We start from the raw sequence: 15,388 nt of genomic DNA on the forward strand, positions 1-15,388 counted from the left end.
GTTTGATTGCCTCTAACTTTTGACCTATCTCTGGAGAGATTGTAAGATTTTAGAGTAGTTGATAAGAACTTGCCTAGAAAATGGGTTGAGACAAAGTATACTTTGCAATGAACAGCATGGGTTTACTGAAGGGAGTTAATGTTCTAGTAATTTGCTTATCTTTTATAATGATATTATGACTGATTTCAGTAAAGGAAATATATATGCTGTCATATGGTTAAGCTTTGCTAAAGCATTTGATAGGTTACCACATGAAAGGCTATTGTATAAATTGGAGAATATGTGATTGGAATTATTGACTTGAATAAGGGCACCCCCTTATTCAAGTCAATAATTTTGAATAGGTTCTCCATTCACAATGCAGTTGATATTTTCAATACTTCTGCCTATTTTAGTAATTCGTAAGTATCAGAAAGTTGTGTATTTTTTTTTGGGGGGGGTGAATCTGCCAGATTTAAGGTAACCATTGGTGTACCCTAGATTAAAAGTATTGGACAATTGGTCATTCTATATATTAATGATGTTGAAAGGACCAGACAGGTGATGTTCAGTTGTTTGTTGATGATGCAAAGATAGGCAGAACAAACAGAGATGCTACTGATATGTAGCATTTACAGGATGACTTGAATAGGCTGGAACAGTGAGCAAATGATACTGATTTAGTGTTAGTAAGTGTAAGGTTATTATGCACTTTGTTGTGATGTCATTTCCAATGGCATATTAATACAAGAAACTGATAAGGCTAATGTAGGTGTGGGCAGTCTTAACATGAGTAAGCAGGAGAGTGATCACATGATACTGAATGTAGCTTATCAGTTTTTTAACTTTAGTGAGATAATTAACAAAAGATGTAAGAGAGTTTGTGGGATGAAGTGGTATTTATGTATAATAATGCTAGAAATATTCAGAATAAGAGAAAGGAGATTTTGCATTGGTTTCAACTTGGCCAAACATTCTAGGCCTTAGTGAGTCTTAGTTGATGGAAGATGACAATAGAGTATTTTTGACAATACTAGTATTTTTTTTAGAAAGGACAGAGTAAACAGTGTGGAAAAGAGTTTTTGCTAATGATAGTAGAAGAATTTAGGCATAATAGCAGGGAGTAGTTCATTTGAGGATATTTGTTGTGAGATTAGGATGAAATATTTACTTGTTTGTGCTATAGGTCAGGGAATATAAGGAAGAATGTAAGTGGCATACAATGAGTGCAGGACAAATAATTATTATTGGGGGCTTCATAACTATAGAGACATAAATTATAAGGAGGAATGGTCAAAGTGAGGGAATGAAATGGAACTTATATAGCTGCTAAGAGATAATTACTAGAGTCAACGTTGTAATGGAGGTAACGTGAGATTTGATAGCACTGAATCTGATCATAATATCAGAGTACTTAGCAGTAACCAACACTCCTACTCCAATCCCTTAATGCATAACATTATACATATCTGCAAGGAGATGTGTTTTGCATTATGGGAGATACTGGGATAGGAGTGTTGGTAGCTTGCTCCACCTTTGCTTCTAGTTGCCTGGTGTTGTACTACATACCCAGGTAAGATAGTACAACACCATATTCAGTCCTGAAGATATTTTCAGGCGCAAACTTTGTTTGCTCTCACTTGGATAAAGGATTAAACTAAATTTATTATAGTCTAACCAAGTGAAAAATAAACTTTCAACATCTTTCTCTAAATCCAGAGTAATTTAATAAAAAAGGTGGCAAACCTTTTGGCAACTGCTATAGGTAAAGATGACCTTGCTATTGCTTCTGCCTGGTATCTCCAACTCTGGGCCTGGCTCCCACTGAAGAGACCTTAATAAAGGTCAAAACTAGTCTGGGTAGTGGCCAATCCCTTAATGCATAACATTATACATATCTGCAAGGAGATGTGTTTTGCATTATGGGAGATACTAGGATAGGAGTGTTGGTAGCTTGCTCCACCTTTGCTACGAGTTACCTGGTGTTGCACTGCGTACCCAGGTAAGATAGTACAACACCATATTCAGTCCTGAAGATATTTTCAGGCACAAACTTTGTTTGCTCTCACTTGGATAAAAGATTAGACTAAATTTATTATAGTCTAACCAAGTGAAAAATAAACTTTCAACATCTTTCTCTAAATCCAGAGTAATTTAATAAAAAAAAGATGGCAAACCTTTTGGCAACTCCTATAGGTAAAGATGACCTTGCTATTGCTTCTGCCTTTTATCTCCAACTTTGGGCCTGGCTCCCACTGAAGAGACCTCAATAAAGGTCGAAATTAGTCTGGGTAGTGGCCAATCCCTTAATGCATAGCATTATACACATCCGCAAGGAGATGTGTTTTGCATTATGGGAGATACTGGGATAGGAGTGTTGGTAGCTTGCTCCACCTTTGCTACGAGTTGCCTGGTGTTGTGCTACGTACCCAGGTAAGATAGTACAATACCATATTCAGTCCTGAAGATATTTTCAGGTGCAAACTTTGTTTGCTCTCACTTGGATAAAGGATTAAACTAAATTTATTATAGTTGTTCTTCCTGTTTTCTCCACTGTCTAATCACACTCAGTGGGAGGAAGTCCAAACTGTCTCTCTGAAGCTTGGAAATTTTTAACTTGGAAATTTTGAAGAATATGACAATTGTTTTTTATTTTCGGACCTTTTTATGGGCTAGTGCTCAAAATTTTTTTAATGTATTAACTTACCCTGCCAATGAGTTGCAGACGTATGAATGCTTTCAGAGTTCGAATTGGTTTCTTTCTTCAGAATGATTGACGGAAGCCTGTTTGCGGAGACAAGGTACTGGCAGTTTCGCCACGGCAACAGCAGGTCTCTCAACCAGTTACTCCCCATGTATGAGATGACCCCAAATTTTTAGTCTAAAAATTTTGGAAGAAATTATCCTCTATAGACAGAAAAATACAGTACTTTTTTTGGACTGCCATGGACAGTAATCCATAGCTTTGTTATAGGATTAAATTAAGGGGATAAAAATCCCTTATTATTTTACAGCTGGTATGTGAAACTCTAAGATCGAAAACTACGATCTAAGAGTTTCATGCCGAAGAACTATCGGCAAATCCAAGCGTAAGTGACCATCTGGTAGTTCAACACCCAGGCAACTCGAAGCAAAGGTGGAGCAAGATCCCTCACTATCCTTGATATTTTCTCGTAATGTAAAAACACACAGCTCCTAGGAGATGTAATACTGCTTTACATTATGAGGAGAGGTCACTACCCAGACTGGTTCAACCTTTTTTTGAGGTCTCATCAGTGAGAAGCTAGACCTGGATGATATCAAAGTTTAAGTAAAAAGAACTTACATACCTTCACTACGAATGCCAGAAAGGTGTGCCCATATATTACATTATATATATTATATTATAACTAAGATGAAAAGCCAAACAGCTATTTTTTCTGGCCTAGGATAGTGATGGAGCTTTCCACCTTTGCTTCGAGTTGCATAGGTGTTGTACTACCAAGTGGTCACTTACGCTTGGATTTGGCGATAGTTCTTCAGCATGACACTCTTAGATCTTAGTTTTCGATCTTAGAGTTTCACATACTGACTGTAAAATAATAAGGGATTTTTATCCCCTTAATTTAATTAACTAGGCCAGAAAAAATAGACGTTTGGCTTTTCATCTTAGTTATAATATAATATATATAATGTAATATATGGGCACACTTTTCTGGCATTCATATAGTGAAGGTATGTAAGTTCTTTTCACTTAAACTTTGATATCATCCAGGTCTAGCTTCTCACTGATGAGACCTCAAAAAAAGGTTGAAACCAGTCTGGATAGTGACCTCTCCTCATAATGTAAAGCAGTGTTACATCTCCTAGGAGCTGTGTGTTTTTACATTATGAGAAAATATCAAGGATAGTGAGCGAGCTTGCTCCACCTTTGCTTTGAGTTGCCTGGGTGTTGTACTACCAGGTGGTCGCTTGGATTCACCAATAGTTCTTCGGCATGAAACTCTTAGATCGTAGTTTTCGTTCTTAAAGTTTCGCATACTAACTGTAAAATAATAAGGGATTTTTATTCCCTTAATTTAATTAACTAGGCCAGAAAAAATAGCCGTTTGGCTTTTCATCTTTGTTATAGGATGACAATTTTGAACAGAGTGAGGAATGAAGACCCTCCTTCCACCATAGATAATTTCTACCACAAGTCTGGAGATAGAAACAGCAGTCTCACTATGGAAAGAGGAACAAAAGTCTCAGAAATCTTCCCACTTGGCTTTGTTTTAGTGCCAAACTACATGAAGTGTGAAAAGCTGAGGAGAGGACTTTTCACAAGAGATGAAACTTAGATGTGTAATCTCAGTTACCAAGAGAGTCACTTTAACAGTGTGCAGCAGTAGAACTGGTTATGAAATATACTGTAGTGTTGGATGAGTGGAGAGGATTGTCAAGAATTCTAGTTAGAAGATGAACAGTTTGCTTTAGATCATTGCTTACAGCATATACCTACGCTTCTCTTCCATGTTGCTCATTAGAATTGGAAAAAAAAAAGGAGGCAGTTGAAGTTGCAGACACTCACATGTTCATGCTGATCAGCAGCCACAAATGTAGATATTACCTACAAGAACTTGCTTTACCATATGTATATTGCCTCCATGTGTGAGCACCTTTTCATCATGTTTATATGGCATGCTATTTGCAACTTTTTTCTGTTGAATTTTATTTGTAAAATTAACATTTGTGAACTGTGTTAGTGATATAGGAAATCTTAGGTGTAATTTGAACTTATATCAAGTTTTATATACACACATGCATGCACGAGAAGTGTCTGGAAAGTTCTGATAAACACCTAGAACAAAAATGAATTAAAGTAACTGATATATAACTTTTAGAAATAACATATAAGAACATAAGTTCCTTCATAACTCTGCTACTGTTATGTTCTTTCTTGTGGTTATATCAGTTGCCTTAATATTATTTTTGTTCTAAGTATTTATCAGAACTTTCCAGACTCTACCCCCTCTGTGTGCATGTGCATGCATGCACACAGACACACACACACACACCTGTGAGAGCCTGTGTAGCTCAGTTGGTTTTGATGGAGCCCTTTGATTTGAAAGACCTGGGTTTGAATTCTGTCTAATACACAAAGAACTTTTATCTGAACTTTTCAACTAAAGATTAGTTATAATCTTTAGTTGAAAAGTTCAGATAAAAGTTCCTTGCGTATTAGACAAAATTCAAACCCAGGTCTTCTAGTTATCTAGTTTCATACGCTGGTGATGTTTTTTTTTCCCTCTTACTTTAATATTAGTATTTCAAAGATGAAGAGAGAAAAAAAAGCAGAGGAATATTCTATGGGAGGAGAGAGACTCTTAGTGGCAACATAAGTGATAGAACATGTCACATATACAGAGGACATCCAGCAGTCTCAATGCCAGCCATAATGTGGTTTTGGCAAAGCCCTTCACACACCATTACATTGTCTCCCTTGATTCATGATCTTTCAATGTAGATGGCTGTGAAATTGTCAGACATCAAAGTCTCCTGAACATGTTGTCCCCAGTTTAGATTCCATACATTAAATTACTTTGGGCAACCAGCCTGCAGAACTGCTTGCTGTGAACTTGAAGAATAGCGGTGGGGGGGAGTTCTGAATCTTCACAGTGTGTTTAGCATGCGCTTCATGTGTATATCACTCATACTGCATGTTGGAAGATTTTTTTTTTTTTTTTGAGGGGGGGGGGGGATAGAAACAAGAATTCTTGGAGACCACACACAGTATCCACCACTTTAGGTCCTCAGAATGCAAGATGTTGGATGTTTCTCAAGGTGGTGAAAGTCATTTCACCTATCAGGTGTGGTTGCCATTTCCCCCAATTAGGAAGGTATGCTGATAGTATGGATATGTCAAAAGCAGACAAAATAATTGAGTAATCAGTTTTCAAGGATGTATTATCCAGGTGAAGATTGCATGCAGTGACTCATATGACAAGGACTGATGTAAGAATTGAGATAGATGATTTGGAAGTGCTTATAGGATATTGCATAATCTTTATGTGAATATTACCATGGGATTAAATGCAGGATCAGCATATATGTTATGAGAATATGCAACTGGCAGTGCCTTTAGCCAGGCTGTTTATTTAAACCTCAGCTCTGATGAGATCCCAAGGGAGTGGAAAGAAAGCAAAGAATGTAGACGCCAAAGACAGAGGTTATAAACTATATACTGATTGTTATCTCAGGAGAGCTAGTTAAGATATTGGAAAAATTGATCAGCAGCATTATTCAGGAATGGTAATTGAGAGCTGATACTCCTGTCTGTGGGAAATCATAGTTTTGTGAAGGGGGTAGGTCTTGCCTTAGTAATTAGTGTATAATAAAGTGACATTGAGTAAAGAAATGACTACATGATAATACTGCTAAAAAGGTAATGAACAGAATTTGTATAAAACTCTTTTATATGAAATGGGGCAAACGAGGATGGATGTGAGTAAGTGGGTGCTAATTGGCAGACATCAAAGATTAGTATATATGGTAATTGAATCCAGGAGAAATTTGTGTCTAGCATTGTGCCACATTGCACCTCTACTATATAATTGGTATGGCATTGATATAATAAATGATTTAAGAGGAAATATCCAGTTATTTGCTGATGATGCAATACTGGATGGAGCAATAGTTAATAAAGGTGATAAGGAGATCTGCATGATGATTTAAATACATTGGCAGTATGGACAAAAGATAACAGTTACCATCTTAATGTGGCATAGTGGTATGCACTTTGGGATGAAAAGATTACAAGCTGTCTGCTATATATTGATGGAACCAGACTGCAGGAAATTGATGAGTTTAGGAATTTGGGGGTTATGGTGGACAGAAGTTCAAGTGCAATATTATAAAATTATTCAAAAGATCATATGAATGTTGAAGAAAATACTAAAAGAGAGAGAAAGAAATTATTATCCATCTTTAGAATGCTTTGATATTGCTATATCTGAACATGTGTACTGATTTTGTTGACTGGCTTTCTTGGGAATGAGGAAGGTAGTAGAAAGGATCTAGAGGCAAGTGTCTAGGTTTGTTCACAAAGAAAGAGAGAGATTGAAGATTTAAAAAAAAAAGAATTGATTGATTGATGGGTGAAAGTGATAGGATATGATAGAATTGACTTTAAATTTTTCAGGAAATGACAACGTATATTAAAATATTAATTAAAAAACTTTAATCAATACCTTCCAATATTTCAGCAATGTTACATTGCCATCTTCTGGAAACACTGTGTCTTTGGGGGAATCAATGCTCCACTTACAAATTAGCCAAATATTTAGCCAAAGTGCACATGCATTATACTGGCAACATACACCATCACCCATAAAAAACCCAGCCCACTTTAAAGCCAGTATAGAAAATCTCTCACTCCAACACACTGACATAATGGTCAGTTTTGATGTCTCCTCCTTATTCACAAATGTCCCACTCAAAGGTACCTTAGATCTCATCCAAGCCAAATTTCTTCCCGATATCTTAGCCCTATTTCAGTTCACCATGAACTCAGGCTATTTCGTTTGGCAAGGAAAATTCTACAAACAGATAGAGGGGACAGCAATGGGTTCTCCCCCCCCACAATGATATGGAATTATAAAAACCCTATATAACAGGGCTAAATTAGTCTTTCCAGATAATGCCCTTACTACTGAACTTAACCATATCCTTAACACCTTCTTAGCCAATGGCTACAAATCCCCAAAAAATCTAGAAACTATTAAAACAAGTTACTACCCCCACTTCATAACAGAGATTACACTAAATCTATCACCATTCCCTATATCTAGGGCACATTTGAAAAGCGGACAAAAATCCTAAAAAAATATGTTCTGACTACCTGTTACAAACCATATAAGAAATTGGCATCCCTTATCCTCTCCACCAAAGACCAGCCACTTCTCCTAGACCTACCTGGAGTATATCGGGTTCCTTGCAGTTGTAAACTGTCCTACTATGACCAAACGGGCAGGATAGCTACTATCAGGATATCCGAACACAAAGACTACATCCAGTTTTACAAATACAGCCATCAGGACTTGCAGACCATGCACTAGATACCCACCACAGAATATGCTGGAAAAAAGCCACTTTAGTACACCACAGCAAATATAAATATGAAAGATTATTCTTGGAATCAGCCTCAGCTCTAAAAAAACTTCCCAAACCTCAACAAATTTGGGAAGCTTGCATCCTAAGAACATCAGCCCAATAGCTAAGACAACCCAATTTAGCCCACTAGGGGGCATTTTTAGGACTTTAAGACCAATGACAGTTGGCTTCTTCAGCCTCATTTGCTCGTTGTTAGTGCTTGTGTGCATATATCATAGTTTTATGTTCGCAGAAGATGGAAATGTAACATTGCTGAAATATTGGAAGGTACTGATTAAAGTTTTTTAATTATTATTTCAGTATATGTTGTCATTTCCTAAAAAATATCGTCATGTATAACCAACATAGAAGTTTATCTGCAAGAATTATGATAGAATTATATGTTACTAAAGGAGTTGAATAAGATAGATGCAGAAAAAATTATCTAATACATAAAAAAATGGAGAGAACATAGATTCTCAAAAGTTATATAAGAATATGAAGACAACATTTTTTATTTTTGTAAGTTTTTAAAGATAAAATGAATTGTTATAGACAGTTATGAGTGCATTGACAGTGAATAATTTAAAGGAGAGATAGAATAATGGTTAGTGCAGGCCTTCTCTGAGGAGTCTTTAGACATTATATAAATATGTGCATAATAATAAAAACAATTTGCATTACAATATGAGCAGGACTTAACCTGGATTGATGTCAAATGTGAAAATTTATTTTTTATTAAGAATAAGGAACTTACAATCTAATTTAGAGGAAATCATAATGTGCTTTATGTCCTCTTTCTTTTGGATAGTAGATGATGTCACGACCTTATTATAAAATAACTATGTGAAGAAAGGAAAATTTGGATAAACAAAGCTATTGGTTTCCTGAAAATATGTTTTTATTATTAATTTTTGACTGAAATATATAATTCATAACAAACTGAAGTGATGTATCATCTTATATGAGGGTCAGTACTTATGTTTAGAATTCATCAATTTCTGGTAATTATGAACAAAAATGGTGTTTTTATTTAGGACTTTTTATTCACCAATGGTTTCAAAGAAGGTTCTACTAAGGTAGTACTAAGAAGTGGAGGAATTTTTTGAGGCTTTAGAGAAAGCAACTGATAAAATGCTCTGCTATTTAGGAATCTAAATAGCAGAGTAAGAAATCATTGTCAGACATACAAAAATATTTTGGGAAAATTTGGAGAAAAGTGCAAACGCCAATAATAATGGCACATACCCGTTGTATTTCTGCTCTGCACATTGACTGGTTATTACTAACACAATGTTCCAACATAAAAATATGCACAAATTCACATGGAGAGAAGAGGCAAGGAATAAGAAAAGTCTCATTGACTATGTTATTGTTGATAGTGATGTTTTCTCACTGGTACAGGACACTAGAGTGCAGATGATTTGAAATTGGAAATTATTACCATTTAGTCTTGAGTAGGATAAAATTGAATTTCATATTGAAAAGAAGGACATATAAGAAAGTCTTAAAAATAAATAAAAATTGAGCAGCTCTCCAGTGTGAACTGTAGACTAAAATACACAAACGTTATCGAAGAAAATATGAAAGAGATTGAGAACAGGATTAAAACCTCGGAGATTCAGTGGCAAAATACTGAAGAAAACATTGATTCATTCAGCTAGAGAGACATGCCGAGGTTGTCTGCAAGGATAGAAACAACCGAATTCCATGGTGGACACGAAGTTAAAGAGGCAATGAAGGAAAAGAAGAAAGTATATCAAAGTTCCTGGTAAATAAGTCAGCTTGTACTCTTAGAGAATACAGAGAAAAATGTAAGAAAGCTAAACACTATGTAAAACTAGCTAAACAAAAGTCATAGGAAGACTTTGGTAAGAACATAGAAAATAAATATCAAGAAGGTGGCAAAATATTCTGGAGGCTGTTGAAAAAGCTCAGAAATAGAGGAAAGAGTTCCAAATAAAAGGAAAGAGTGAAAGCAATTAGAGATGACAAAAGTGACATGAAAACTTGATAGATAAAAAGATATCCTTGATGTATGGAGTAATTTGAAAAATTGCTAAATGAAATAAGCAGTGATGCCTACACAATGATAAAAAAAACACTCAACAGGCATGCAATCATACATATCCATACTTTAAGTAGAAAGAGCCATCAAAAGCATGAAATGTGGAAAGTCAGTGGGAATAGATGATATTTGAACAGAAATGCTCAAGAACGGAGGTCAAAAAGTCTAACAGTGGCTACACTGCATAGTTCAGAAGGCCTGGACAGAGGGACAAATTCCAGATGATTGGAGTAGAGCTCTCTCATAGTACCCATATAGAAAAAGTGTAATAAAACTGTATGTGAGAATTACAGAGATATATAACTATTAAATGTTCTCGGTAAGATTTATGCAAGTATACTCGAGAGACGCTTGAGAAGGATTGTGGAAGGGAAGCTTGGTGAAGAACAAGCTGAATTCCAGCCAAATAGAGGCTGTCAGGATCAGATTTTTACTTTATGACAAATAGTTCAGAAATCATGGGAATATAACAAAGATCTCTCTTTAAGTTTTGTAGATCTCAAAAAGGCATATGCCAAGCGAAAAGCTGATCAAAACATTAACAGTTGTATAGTGTCAATGGAGCATTATCAAGCAATACTTCATCTATTTGAGTTGTAAGTCAGCAGTTAGAATTAAAGGAAGTACAGGAAGATGGTTTAATGTTAAATCTGGTGTCAGACAAGGATGTATGTTATCCTCTCTGTTATTCATTATCTATATGGATTACATTATGCCAGATATCAAAAGATCCTATTAAACCAGATATGAATATTGGAAATGTTAATCTCAGCGCTTTACTTTTTGCGGATGATGTTATACTTTTAAATAAATCTGCTACAAGTTTGCCTGACTAAATTGAATAACTGTTGTAATAAATTTGGTATGAAAATCAGCAATAACCAGACAAAGACAATGAAAATTGGCAGAAACATTGAAAATATCAACTGCGTTGTGAATGGAGAACCTATAGAACAAGTAAAACATTTCAACTAATTAGGCACAATTTTTAGTGAAGATTGTAAATTAAATATTGAAATAGACAACAAAATCAATAAAGCTGGTATCGTTGAAAGTCAACTGAATAAATTATATGGAATAAGAGAGAAATTAGTCAAAACATAAATTAGCTGTATACAACACAATGTTCGAGCTAATTTTAACTTACAGATCTGAGAGCTGGGTTAGAAATAAAATGCTTGATTAGAGACCGCAGATATGAGAGTATTGAGAAAGATTAGGGGTGTGAACAGATGGCATCAATGGCAATATCATTAAAAATGGGGATATTAAGGAAGAACTTGACATTGTTAGCATCCAGGAATGTGTTAGCAGAGCTAATGTCAGGTGGTATGGTCACTTAAAGAGAATGGGAGTGGAAAGATTAGCAGAAGTAGTGTTCTCTACCAAGTTGGCAGGAAAAAGACCCAGAGGAAGACCAAGATATAGGTGGATTAATACAGTTAAAAGTGCCTTAGAAGACAAATATAAGATCTGATAATGTTGTAGTCTTAACAGGTAGCAGATTGATTTTGAGGAAAATTGTAGATAGGAAGTTAGTGGTGATATAAATTTTTCATGTAGTACTAGCATATCCTGTACACCCCTTCAGGGTACATGTTTCCCAACTTTCCCCATCCTTGGCCAACTTCTTTATGGAGACTTTTGAAGAGAAAGCCTTTAACTCTGCCCCACAAAACCTACCATGTGGCTTCGCTACATTGGTGATGTGTTCGCTTTAGGCCACATTGCCTGGATACACTCCTCTCCCTCTTAACTCACTTAAACAACCAACACCCTAGAATCAAGTTCACCCTGGAAAGGAGGAAAAGTATAGCCTCACCTTCCTAGACATACTAGTCACCTGCCAACCTGATGGAACCTTGGTTTTCTCAGTTATAGAAAACCCACCCATACAGGCAGATACATTCACCAACATTCCCATCACCCCCCCTCATAACAATATGGAGTTATTAAGACACTGTTCCATAAGGCAAAACTAATCTGTTCAAATGACCAAGCCCTAACTATTGAACTAAATCACATCTTTAACACTTTCTCAGCCAATTGCTACCCCTCCCCATCCACCCAAAAAAAAAAAGAAAAAAATCCAAAAAATACTAAAACTAGTTATCCATAACCCACTTCCCCCCTTCACAAAAAAGATTACTCTAAATCCATCACCATTCTCTACATCCGAGGCACCTCGTAAAAAATCAACAAAATCCTAAAAAAACATGACTTGACCTCTTGTCACAGACCATATAGAAAATTGGCATCCCTTATCCACTCCACTAAAGACCAACCACTTCCCCTAGACCTACCTGGTGTATACCAGGTCCCTTGCAGCTGTAAATTGTCTTACTTTGGACAAACAGGCAGGACAGCAAATATCAGAATCTCAGAACAGGACTACATCCAATTTCACCAGTATAGCCGCTCTGGGCTTGCAGACCATGCTCTGGATACTCACCACAGTAATACACCACAGCAAGTTCAAATATGAAAGACTATTCATGGAATCAGCCTCAGCCCTTAGGAACATGTCAAACCTCAAAAAATTTGGATGCATGAGACTGCCCCAAATTTGGGAAACGTATATCAGAAGAACTTCAGCCAAAAGGCCAAGAACACCTAATATAATCCACCAGAGGGCACCATCAGGACTTGACTTTAGGAAAACGGTAGCTTCCTCACTTCGTTTCTCATTTGCTGTTATGTAGTACTTGCGTGCACGTGCCTTTATCTTAAGTTCCCATGAAGATGGCAACGTGACGTTGCCGAAATATAGGAAGCATATATTAAAGCTGATTTAATTTATATTTCTAGTGTACACTGTCAGTTCCTTAAGTATTTAGTTATCATGTTTAACCAGCGTATAAGCCTTTCTACAAGAGAAGCCTATGGATGAACAATTATCATTGTCAAGCTTTTCATTTCAAAGCAGAATCAACTGCTGAACACTTCAGTTCTTGTTCCCACCATACTTTTAATCTGTGTCTCAGCCACAAATTAATATTCAACTGTGGTATTTTCAAAATTAAATTGTTGAACTGAAAATCATGGATTTTATCTGAATAGCATAGTATATAATGATGTATTGATGTTAAAGCATTTTTTAAAATTTTTAACACAGAATTTCCAAGCCACACACACACACATATATACACCCTTTGTCCAAAAAGAAAGCGAACTTTTGATAGAAAATAAAACACAGGGCAATTATAATTATGCAAATCATTTATTTCAATCAATATACTCTCTCTCAGCTTCGATACAGCATTTAGCATGGTCAATTAATTTGTTAAATGAGTTTTTTTATGTCGGTTTTTGGAATATTGTTGAGGATCGTGGTTACTGCCGCTTAAATGTTTTCAATTGTCGTATTGCTTTCTTTTCATCAGCAAATTAAGTGAAGGGAAGAGAAAAAATAGTCACAGGGTGCTAAATCAGGTGAATATGGCAAGTGATCCAACACACAAACTTGGTTTGCTCAAAAACTGTCTCACAATGTTTGAATGATGCGATGGTGAATTATCGTGCAAACGTGACCAGCTGCCTGCATCATGATATTCATGCCGTAAGTGACAAATTCTCACTATCAATCGCTTCAAAACTTTAAGATAAAACTCACCATTGACTATTTGGCCAGGAAGAATGAATTCTTTGTGGATAATGCCCTTGGAATCGTAGAAACAAATCAGCATTGTCTTTACTTTTGACTTCTCCAAGCAACTTTTTTTCAGATGCCTCTCTTCTGGTGGTCTCCACTCAGCACTCTGGTGCTTTGTTTCAGGCTCATACTCAAAACACCATTTTCAAGTAACGATCATTTCAAGGAAGTTTGAGTCCTTACAAGTGGTTTTAATGAGGTCCTTGCAGTGTTCACTTCGATACATTTTTTGGTCATCGGTCAACTTGTTGGGAACAAATCACAAATTCAATTTACTGTGGCCCAAACTCTCAGTCGAAATGTTGTGCACAGTTGATTTTGGATCCCCAATTCATCTTCAATCAATCTCATGGATGATTTAGGATTTTCTTTGATGAAATAATGCCCTTTTTGGATGTTAACTTCACTCAGTCCATTTTTTGGATGACCTGGCTTTTCGTCGTCCTGAGGCATCTCACGACCACTTTGAAGTCGCTTAAACCACTTGTAAACTTGAGTATGGGATATGCATTCGTCACCATATGCTTTTTGAAGCATTTGATGTGTTTCGGTAAAACTTTTACTAAGTTTAACACAAAAGTCAATCGCAGCTCTCTGTTTGAAACTCATTTTCCGACCTTTCGTCAAAACACACTGTCACTCTTGGTACTATAACTTGGCTTCTAATGAAACAAATGTCATAAACAGTTGACACAAACTAATGAAAGTTGCCGCTTTCGACAACAAAAAGATGCAACATGTGCTGCCTCTAGTTTCTACTATTTTCGAAAAGTTCAGTTTCTTTTTGGACATAGGGTGTATGATATTAATATAACATTTTGATTAAAATAACAAATTTCAATAATTATTTTTGTAAATTTCTTACTTAGTTTTTTGATTTGTGTTCACTATCTTCTAGGAGAGTCAGACTATGATACGCAACAAGATCATATTTCCAAATTTGTCTATGTTGGATGTCAGTAATAACAATATCAGAGAAGTTCCAGTGTCTGTTGCAGAGCTTTCTAACTTATCAGTCTTGAATGTTAGTGGGAATACCGAAATATGCTATTTGCCTCCAGAAATGGGACTTCTTAATAAACTCTGGAATCTTAATACTCGAGGTTGCAGTCTTAGTGAACCTTTGAAAAGTATGATTGATAGTAAAAAATATAAAACAATGGACGTAATAGGTTACTTGAAATCCATTTTAGAGGAGTAAGTAACTTTTATTTTATATATCTATTTGTATTTTTAAGAAATCTTGAAGTATCAGAAAGAGTGTGTCACTTATTTTTGTTGATATTTTTGCTTCCTGTCTCATGGCTTTGGAGGAGTAGAAAGTAACTTAAGTTATGTAAATATCAAAAGTAGTAACCTTAAATATAAATTACCACCATTACTTAATGGTGGTAAGTTGCATAATTATGCAAACTGCAAATGAACAAGAATTGAATAGTTCTAAACTATAGAAATTGGTTTCGAACTGAAGCTTTACAGGTCTGAAATTTAAAATGTCATGTACACCTAAACCTCTTTTTACGTGATAGATAAGTTTCTAAAAATTATGCGTAAATAGAATTCGTGTAAAAAGAACTGCT

At 35.7% G+C, this 15,388-nt stretch overlaps 1 protein-coding gene across 1 annotated transcript in view; it reads left to right on the forward strand.

Moving 5' to 3' along the window:
- The window catches only part of Lrrk (Leucine-rich repeat kinase), a 790,764-nt gene that overhangs the window by 336,232 nt on the left and 439,144 nt on the right, over positions 1-15,388 (forward strand). Inside the window, exon 13 of the mRNA XM_090409582.1 lies at positions 14,734-15,005. Coding sequence (XP_090265708.1) covers positions 14,734-15,005 — 272 coding nt within the window. The remainder of the gene's footprint in view (positions 1-14,733; positions 15,006-15,388) is intronic.

The sequence above is a fragment of the Typopeltis vanoorti genome, chromosome 19 (assembly GCF_054136105.1).
Source record: "Typopeltis vanoorti isolate ZY-2024b chromosome 19, IOZ_Tvanoo_1.0, whole genome shotgun sequence".
Taxonomy (NCBI): domain Eukaryota; kingdom Metazoa; phylum Arthropoda; class Arachnida; order Uropygi; family Thelyphonidae; genus Typopeltis; species Typopeltis vanoorti.